Source organism: Aptenodytes forsteri, unplaced genomic scaffold (assembly GCF_000699145.1).
Source record: "Aptenodytes forsteri isolate BGI_AS27 unplaced genomic scaffold, ASM69914v1 Scaffold195, whole genome shotgun sequence".
Classification (NCBI taxonomy): Eukaryota; Metazoa; Chordata; class Aves; order Sphenisciformes; family Spheniscidae; genus Aptenodytes; species Aptenodytes forsteri.
Genome location: NW_008795317.1, coordinates 1,503,099 through 1,513,211, shown reverse-complemented (window position 1 = coordinate 1,513,211; position 10,113 = coordinate 1,503,099). Strand labels below are relative to the sequence as shown.

Here is a 10,113-nt window from a genome sequence, read left to right as displayed (position 1 = left end):
ATGGTGGCCTACGTGCCGCTGATCCTGCCCGCCACCTGGCTGCTGGACGCCCGTGGCCTGCGCCTCACCGCCCTGCTGGGCGCCGGCCTCCACGGCCTGGGCGCCTGGCTCAAGTGTGCCAGCCTGGCCCCCGACCGGTACCCCCTCACCCTGGCGGCCCAGGCCGTCTGCGCCGTCGCCCAGGTCTTCATCCTGGGGCTGCCCTCACGCATCGCCTCCGTCTGGTTCGGCCCCACCGAGGTCTCCACCGCCTGCGCCGTGGCCGTGCTGGGCAACCAGGTAGGGGCGACGGGCGGAGGGGGGCAAGGGAGGCTTTGGAGAAGTGAGCTTCCTTAGAGTTTGGCGTGGCATCGATTTAAAAATAAGTCGTTTAAGTGGGAAAAACCATTCTCCAGGAAATGGTTACGGGGCAGCATTGTAGAGAGGAAAAGTGGGGGAGCGGGGGCAAGCGCGGAGGTGATGTTACACCCCACCCTCCCTGGCCTTGCTTTGCAGGACCCTGGCTGTATGGCAGCGTGTAGCAGCTTGCACACTTCTGTCAGCTGCCTGAAGTACATCAGTCAAGACCCTTTGCAGAAGTTGCCATGCTCCGCTTTCTCTTCCTCTTGCGTTTGGCATCATTCATCTGACTGAATCCACACCCAGCTGGAGGGGGGGGTGAAGTACCTGAACTTTCATGGAGAGCCCCAGTGCCAACATATATTAGTTCCTGCTATCTAAAATACGGCCTCGAATTGCTAAGTGCCAGTAGTCAATGCCCTGCTGTCTCATGAAGTTTTCTGTAATGCTGTGATAGTTTGCGTCACTGTGGGGAGCGATAACTGAGTCTCAGATTTCCTTGAGCTCCCTGGTCCTGGCTGGTTTCAGAGAGCCGGAACAGGCGTATCTGAAAGCACGGGTGAAGATATGATGCTGATGGGTTTTTCTTTTTCTTCCCATAGCCTTGTTCTCGCCCCTTGCCACTGTCCCTGCTTTTCTGTGGCAACAAAATGTTAAGATTCCCATCAGCATCACTGGTGCAGGCTGAGGTCATAGGTACAGTTTGATTAAGGTAATGGGGGATTTTTTTTTCCTCGTGCAAGTCTAATGATTTTATGTTTGTGCACTTTGGATTATTACAGCGATAATATTAGTGTTACATATTTACAGTTAGGGTTGCTCATTAGCTCATACCTGGCTGTTTCCAGTTTTCCCAATGCTTTTCCAAAACAATTTTTTTTTGCATTGAAGTCTTCCAGTGGACAAGTCAACTGTCCCTTTTGGACTGAAGACTTTGGGGGTTGTTGGTCGGTTGTTTTAGCAGTTTAGCAAAAATTTTGCATCTGCGTCCCAGAATCAGGTTAAAGGTTTCTCTGGCAGCTAAATTTCCACTCTTCCTGACATGCACCAGTCCTCCCAGTAGCAAGGAGTTACTGGGGTTTCAGTTCTACAGTACAGTGCCAAGGATCCAGCTGGGAGTCTGAAACCGATGCTTTGCTCGGATGCTGAGATGTGGGGGCTGAAGTGGTGCGGGAGAGGAGCAGGAGCGCAGGGATGGGCGGATAGGAACCACGAGAAAGATGGACAAGGAAAACGGGAGCAGAGGTGTGAACAAAATAAACCTTAGTTATTCTGGGTTCTGGCGTATTCCCTCCAGAAGCTAGGGCTGATCTTAGTGTGGTGACGTGTTTGATGGCCCTCTGCCAGGGAAACACCTGTGAAACGCACTGACAGTGTGTTTCGGCTCCCTCTGGCAGTCCTGCGCAAAGGGTAATGGCTTATTCTGCAGCTATGTCGTACCCTGCTAACTCAGAGCTGTGTGCTACACAAGTCTTAAGATCCCAGTCCTGCTTGTGACCCATGAAGACTGATACGGTGTCAAACAATAGAATTTCTCTGTCCTCAGTTTTTGCTTTCTTAAAAGTAACCTCTCAAAAGCTAGATTGAAGGAGTAGTGAAATGACAAATTAGGCACTCGAAGTTAGAAGTAATGTTGTCTGTATATCCCAATGTAGTTCACTTCTGCATACGCATTACGATACAGTCTCACTGTACCTGTTTAATTCCACGAGGTGAACTATGTAACAGAATCGGGTTGCTATAACCAACTGGGCTCTTGGTCATCTGATTTCTTATCAGATACTTTACATCGCTTCAGAGCTACAGCAAACAGTGCTGGGACCGCAGGCAGGGGAGGGACAGAGTAGTTATCAAAAATCAGATCGCACCCGTTATCTCTTGAAATGTGTTTTAACTGCAAATGATCAGCAAATCACTGGGAATGCGGCGATGTACCTGTCAAGGGTTGTTAGGAGTGCCAGATTTCCACAAATATTTAGCATCTTAAACTGGGCACACCGGACTCATTGGAACTCTGGATCCTTCTGGCCTTAACCTCTCTAGGTGTAAAAGGTGAAAAATGGTATCACTTGACTTTCTTGGAATATTGTGGGTACTGTACTGTCTCACATTGGGGGAGGAAAAAACATACCTTAAGAAAAAGAGTAATTGTGTACTCAGTTCATGTTTGTAGGGTTAATATACTGGAGGGTGAGGATAAAAAGAGACGAATTCTTCAGGTGAGCACTGGATACTGTGTAAATCTGATGGTCTGTGGGGGGAAAAAAAGGCGGCAGCAAAACCCTCATCGGGCATATGCACAAAGGGCACTTTGTAAGCACATTGACACACCTTTAGTTTGAGTACTTTCTGAGTGTTGGACTTGCTCCTCTAACAGTCTTTGGTGCTCTTTTTTTATTTTTTTACCTGAAATTGATGCAGCGTTTTTTAGTTTAAAAAAAAAAAAGTTTTAACACTTTAAAATGCAGTTTAGTTTTGGAGAAGCAGCAGAGGGAAATTGGAGAGTAGTCCAAGACTGTTGTTCCTTCATGTTTTAAAATGCTTTATGTATATATACCCAAAATTTCAGTCCTTATTTTTTTTCTTTTTAATACAAAATCAGTTGCTACGTTGGAATTGACTCCAGATACAAACCCACTACTATTTTATTTTGTGACTTTTTTTTTTTCTCTATTTCCTTAGCAATAATTGCAGATGTAGGTTTTGGGTTTGTGTTCTTAATAAGGATGCTCCTTTTCTCTTGCTCTTTTCTGCTCTATCGGTTCTGCAATAAACCTTGCATGTCAGTCTTTGTTACTGTAGTGGCAGGATGGTGGAGCGTTTTGATCGAGAAAAAGAGAAGAGCGTTTCTACAAGAGTAGCTGGAGTCTTCTGTCATCTCTAGGCTTTCAGTTGCAGGATGACTGATACAAATTTATGTGCATGCACAGTATTTTCCTGTGAAAGATTCTTCTGCAGAAAAACTTCCTTAATGCTTAGTTGTTAAATGTGCTATATACTAGGTGTAGTATTGTAGTTTAATTTAGAAATGAAAAGGTTAAAACCTGAGTTGTGGAAGACCTGATTGTGAAATGTCATTGAGAGCAAATGGCTCAGAAATATGGTACTAAAAGAACACTTTTCCTTCATAGTTTTATTAACACTTATTATAATACAAATTCTGAATTCTACCTGGTAAGGCTTTTCACTTCTGTTATTTTTTATGTTCACAGGGAAATGATTTTTGGTTTTCTTTTCTTGCCTTACAGCTTGGCACTGCAATTGGCTTTTTGTTGCCACCTGTTTTGGTTCCAAATACACCTAACGATATCGAGCTAATGGCACATAACATCAGCATCATGTTCTATGGAACAGCTATAGTGTCCACGCTTTTGTTCTTCTTAACAGGAGTTGGTAAGTGTTCCCTTCTTGTAATTTAAATGGTGACCATAGTGTTTACAACATCTCGCTTAAAGCATCTGACTTTGCTCAAAGTAGCTGAGGTCACATTTTCTCCAGTTGGCTTGTGTTCATTTACCTGTTGTGCCAGGGTTAAGCGACAACCAGTTTACTGTATGTTGTGCTTCACACGGGGTGACCTTTCAGAATATTTAGTTCAGTTAGGCTTTTTGCTACAAGGACATTATGATACAATGTGAATTCTCTCTGTTAATCTTACAATTCAGATACAAAGGTCTAGACACATTGCAGATGAAGTCTGTCTTTGACCATATGTTGGTAGCAATCAGATGTGAGCAAATAATTAGCACATCCTTTGTGGCTGTGACTTGATTCTTCCATGAGAAAATCTAGAATGTTTTTTTTCATGGAAGTGTTAAAAACCACAAGTTAATCTCCTGAAATTCATCAAACTGAAACACTTCAAAAAGAAAAAACATTAGTCTGGTAAAGACAAATCAAAATTGTTCCTTCTTCTTTTTCCCCAGTGTTTGAAGAAAAGCCCAAATACCCTCCTAGTCACTCTCAAGCAGTCCTGCAAACTGTGCCTCCCGAGGATTACTCCTACAAGCAGTCGATTATTAACTTGTTCAAAAATATTCCATTTGTACTTCTGCTGATCAGTTACGGTAGGTGGTGCTGTCTGGCTCTAGCCTGGCAGAACAGTTCAAATGTGTGCCGAAAGCACGTTGAGTTTTAGTGGTGGTGGTGGTTTTTTATGGGGGAGGGAGTGTCAAACTTTCACTTACTCAGCAGCCAGTGCTGGAAAACTCAGCAGGATTCAAAATACCATTTGTAGGTCTGGTGAAGAGATTTTACCTGGCAGATAGAAGGTTTTGCCTCTGATGTGAGTCTTAAATATCAGAAGGTTAACTCTTTAGGGTAGCAGATCTGTGTGGCTACACCTGGAATGACTGAAGCTTTTCTTTTGGTACTGCACTGCAGGTATTATGACTGGGGCATTTTATTCTGTCTCCACGTTATTAAACCAGATGATAGTAACTCATTATGAGGTAAGTTTCTTGGATCTTCTTTGTATTTTTTTTTTTACTGTACATTTGCAGAGGTGATGTTTATTATTATGTAGGTGCTATGTGTGCTCAGACGTTTGGTTTCCTTTATGCCCTCCCTACAGTTTCTTGCACCATACAGCTATGGGAGTCATAGGAATGTTTGTTTGCGCTTATGACTGCCAAGAGGTCTGAACTTGACTCTGAGTGGAAGCAAGTTATTAATGAGCACCATATAAATATTTGTTGAAAGGGAGAAGAAGTGAACGCTGGGAGAATTGGCTTGACACTGGTGGTGGCAGGAATGGTGGGTTCGATTATTTGTGGTTTGTGGCTGGATTACACTAAAACATACAAGTAAGTGTGGGTAGGCATGTATGGGGTTAGGGGTAGGAGAGCGGTGCAATTGCATTAGAAAAATACTGCAACGTAAGGGCTGAAGTGAACTGATGATAAAATGCAGTTCATCTCTGATCTTTTAGCGGCCTTGATGGAGACTAGTTTCTGAGGCTACAGCAAAAGCTTGAGACTCTTACTCGTTCTTGGCCAAAAGAAATGAGAGAGGAGAACGCAAAGATGCGAAGAGGTTTTCCATCTACTCTTGTCTCTTCAGGAGTGTAAGGCTAACAAGGAAAGTACTGTATGTCCTACATACAGTGGCCAGGTGGCCCAGTGCGCTCCTTCTCCTAGGAACACATAAAGGCTCAAAACCTACTCGGCATTGTTTTGTAAAATGGACAGTTGATGGATTTTTTTTTTTCTTAAATGCTACTCCTGGTCCTATTAGTAAGCATAACATTTGCTTTAATTCAGGGGATGACCATGGAGCAGAACTCTGTTCTGGGGTAGGAGCTCCTGGGTCCATCACCCATGGTGTGGTGCCCCTCAGGCGTGGGCAGTGTCCTGGAGCGCTGCTTGCGGTGGAGTAGTTCTCCCCTGTGACTCTTAGTACATTATGTGCAAGAGCTCTAGAAACCTAATGGATGTTAATGCTGTAGATTTGTTTTGTTTCTGCATGTGTTTTGGCTTATTTATAAGTGACATGTGCTTTAATATTTTGGATGACATCCCTTATTCCAGATTTAAAATAAATAGAACATTGTAATGAGATTTGTTTGACTTGCCTCTTAGGCTGACTTTTATCGCTAACAGTGTTCAATTTGGCTGCTCATGTATTGATGTATTGTATAATGGGCAGCGCTGCAGAATGGCCGAGAGGTACAACATAGCAGAGAACTAAAATAGTCTTAAGGTAATAGTATCTGCTGTGATTGTCCTCTCTTTGAGAGTCTGAGTAAGTCTCTTTAGCCTTGAGTGAAGCAGCCATATAACCAATGCAGTAAAGAGTTCAGGGAGGGATACGTTCTCATTGCATGATATGTTTGAGTCAGAATTACATGAAGCAAATTTTATAGCTGTAGAATGTCAGTTATTAGAGAGTAAGTAATGTTTATGTTACTCTTCCATGCTTCAGCAATGTGCTATGACCTTCTGTTAACAATGTTAATTTATTTATTTATTTATTTATTTTTGGTTGGGTTGCAGGCAAACTACTTTGATTGTTTACATTCTCTCTTTCATTGGATTGCTGGTATTTACTTTCACCCTGGACCTCGGATACCTTATAGTAGTGTTCGTGACTGGAGGAGTACTTGGGTGAGCAATTAAAGAGGACTAGAAGACTTACTGCAGTTCTGTTCAGAAACAATACTTAACTGTTTTAACTAAATGCTTCTACTGTATATTCTATCGCCATGCTCTCAGCCTATGCCTGTAGCTCACAGTACAGATACGGTTTACTAGGGTTTCACCTTCTGTTACATCAGAATAAATCTAAAGTAACTCACTTTTCAGTGAATTTCATTTAACACTTTTATGGACCTAACAGAAGTCTGTATGTGGCCAATTTGTTTGGTTCCGACTCAAAAAGCTGTCTGCGGTAAAGTTGAATCTTTTTGTTGACCACTGGGTAAGTGATTAGAGTTTAACTGAGCAAATCTAGGAAGACTGGCTTCTGTGCATTTTTATTAATCTGTATCTTGATAGCCCAAGCAACGTGCTGGGTGCTTTGTTCGCTCAGAAGAGCATGAGCATTTCTCATAGATACATAATCTAAAAACCCCAAAAGGCGCTGAGGGAATAGTGCTGTATCCAGACATGGCAGTCAAGGTAGAGCCAGAAGTGTCTTGCGAGTTTCAGTTTGAAAACCAATCAACCAACCTCAACTGCATGAAGCCCCTGCTCGTCCTGTCACCTGTCGGTCCCCTCAGCTTCTTCCACAGCAGCTTCTAGCAGACAGTCCAGTGTCCAGCCTCACTCCCTACTGATGGTCTCCTTTTGTCCTCCAGCATGGATGTTTGGGCTGATCAAATGATGATGTTTGTGTATGTCTTTCATTTGAAAGTAGTTGGCTTCAATTACGGAGTGGCTTGTGGACTAGTCAGAGAAGGTTGTTTCATATGTATGGAGTGGAGTGCTGGTGGTTATGGGAAACGGGACAAATATGTTAAAACGTCTTTGTCCTAAAAAGAGAGATGTATGGCTAAAACTGTTGGATGAGATCGGGGGAATGAAGCAGGCAAAGCAAGTATTGAATCATGTTAGTTCTTGAAAACAGACAGTTTGGAATACCAGCTAATTCGTAATACCATGTGTTTATGTTTGATTTTCTTAGCTGTAGTAATAGATGAAGTCCAGACCTGTCATCCTCTTACTCTCCTCTTCAACAGGTTCTTCATGACTGGCTATCTCCCACTTGGGTTTGAATTTGCTGTGGAAATTACATACCCAGAGTCTGAAGGCACTTCCTCAGGTCTCCTTAATGCATCAGCACAGGTTATATAATTTTATTTCCTCAAGTGAAGTAATGTTCAGGAAGGTCACTCTGCTCAAATCTAAGAAGGCTTTCTTAGACTGGGCTGCTAAGTCTCTTTTGTGTTGCTGTAGTCTTTAATTTTTTAAATTTCGTTTCTATAAGATGTGACCTGAAACTTTGCAAGGTAAAGTGATGACTCTTTTCTATGTGATCCTGATGAAGTGACTTGTTTGTTTATAGATATTTGGAATTGTCTTTACACTTGTTCAAGGAAAACTCACAACAAACTACAGTCCTTGTGCAGGAAACCTCTTTCTTTGTGCTTGGATTTTTGTGGGCATTATCTTAACAGGTAATTAATCAGAAATGTAAGTAATGATTTCTCTTTAATGTAAAGATGTGGAGGTTTTTTTGAGATAGTGAATTTCTTGGTAGTTTTTAGATGTCTCAGACATCTAGGATTTAAATATCTGGCTTCCTGTCTGGACTGACAGAAGTTGTAAGTGCAGGGTTTGGTCGTCGTGTGTGTGTGTGTCCCACCCCCCGCTTTGTTTTTCACTTTACTTGCTGTGCGCACACCCTTTGTTTTAAGGATGATGTTGCTCATATATGGACAGCCATCTGTCACCTGTTTCTTGAGTCATGTCTTAAATTTGAGGCAGATGTCTATCTCCAGAGTAGGATAGTAAATGTAAACAAATACATAAATGGAGACAGTTTGCAGTTTTCCAAATGCAAGAAACTGCTGATGTATTCCTGAACTGTACCAGTGACTTAGACACGCTGGTACTTACAAATGTCCTGAAAGTTCTAAAACCATCAAGCTTTGCTTTAATTACTCATGGTTTAAAAGCTTTTATTGTCATTTTCTGCGTGTGCTGTGTGAGGAGCAAGTTCAAATTGCAAGAGAGTGAATACAGGTATTTTGCATATGTGCTGAAAGCAGCTTCCGTGTGCTTGGACTGTATAAACATTTCCCTAGAAATGCATGTCATTGCAAAGTTGTGAACGTGCTTTCTCTTTATTTTTTGTTTCAGCCTTAATAAAATCAGATTTGCGAAGACACAATGTGAATTCAGGGATTATGAATTTGGATGTTAAAGCTGTAAGTGGTGACTCTTTTTTTTACCGTGATTGTATTACTGTACTTGAATGGTTGGCTTCTATTGGCATAATATTAACAGCAAAAGAGTAATTGACAAAAATTTATAATATGACTGTTTCCATGCTATTTTGGAACAACAGAGCCACATGGGATGCTGCCCTCAGATACCTGTTTCTCCCCTTAGCTCCCGTGAAAAAACCTAAAAGACCACCTGCTTTCAGATTTTCCTGAATTTTAAGTTGCTAATATTAATCTCTGATTTTATTGCTTAAATCTTGCTTTTTTCATATTTGCAGGTAGCATTGTAAATTGTGAAGCCTTCTTGTGTATTGGGTTAGGAGGCTGTGCTATAGACTACGCGTTTTATTTAAAATACCTGCAGTTCCTTTAAGTGAAGTCAGTGTCTGATGAGCAGAAGTCATGCTGCAGTTTCTATACCGTGCTGCATGAAGAGCTGGCTCTGTTCTTCTGCTGAGCACCCTCTCAATTTAAATGAAGAGCGAGCATAGCACTTTCTGCTGTTCAGGAGGTCGCAAGACCATGTTTCAGCAGCTTTGCCAAATTATCACAGTTACTAGTAGAAATAAGGCTGTTACTGGAAACTTTTTTTTCAGTGCTGTGGGTTTTCTGATCATTTGGATCTAGATAATGAAACAGCTTTTTGGAGTCAGATATTGCAAGATCCTCTGTCACGCTTCTTTTTATGTGTAGGTGTCTTGCATGTATAGCAGCTTTTGATCATCTGCGATCAGGTGCAGACTGTTAGTGTCTGCATAAGGTTGAAAAAAAACTTCCAGGCCGGTGCTATGTGTGCTAACTTGAACCTGAAGCCTGTGCAGCTGTGTGCGCACAGTATGGCATCCTGTGGGTTTATCAGCCTGGGTCAGGGCTATCTCGGGGGTGTACATGCTGACTATAGGCAGTGATCCATGACTTGTCTGTTTTCCGTGATCACCTTGTTAATTAGCCTAGATTGTCACACAACTTCATTTATATTAGCCAGGATATAAAAAAAGCCTGGAGTCCTTGCTCCGATATTGCTATAAATAATTGAGAACTGCCTGTGTTAATAAGGTACAATAACACTTTGATACCAAACCTTGATCATCAAGATTCTACCGTGTTTAAATGTAATGGAGAAAAAACCTGAAAGTTAATCTCCATGTGATAAATATCTATGTGCAGTAAACATATACTTTAGAGTTATACTAAGAAACTCAGTTCTGCGGATGGTGGGTTTTTTTTTCATTACAGAGAGAAGGGAAAATAGGGCTTTCTATAAATGCCTAATGCCTAATTTGGCTAATTAACTACATATACTACTGGAGTCTAACCTAATAATTACCCAAGAATACTGAGGCTGGGAATAGCTTCTGCTGAATAACGGCTTATTTCCCGCTTTTTTT

The 10,113-nt window shown here is 41.9% G+C and overlaps 1 protein-coding gene across 1 annotated transcript in view; it reads left to right on the top strand.

Annotated features, from left to right (window-relative positions):
- Positions 1 to 10,113, top strand: part of FLVCR1 (feline leukemia virus subgroup C cellular receptor 1) — an 11,603-nt gene continuing 1,490 nt past the window's right edge. The window contains exons 1-9 of the mRNA XM_009279589.2: positions 1 to 279; positions 3,588 to 3,732; positions 4,266 to 4,406; positions 4,723 to 4,790; positions 5,041 to 5,144; positions 6,333 to 6,443; positions 7,517 to 7,622; positions 7,843 to 7,954; positions 8,640 to 8,707. Of these exons, the coding sequence (XP_009277864.1) occupies positions 1 to 279; positions 3,588 to 3,732; positions 4,266 to 4,406; positions 4,723 to 4,790; positions 5,041 to 5,144; positions 6,333 to 6,443; positions 7,517 to 7,622; positions 7,843 to 7,954; positions 8,640 to 8,707 (1,134 nt within the window). The remainder of the gene's footprint in view (positions 280 to 3,587; positions 3,733 to 4,265; positions 4,407 to 4,722; positions 4,791 to 5,040; positions 5,145 to 6,332; positions 6,444 to 7,516; positions 7,623 to 7,842; positions 7,955 to 8,639; positions 8,708 to 10,113) is intronic.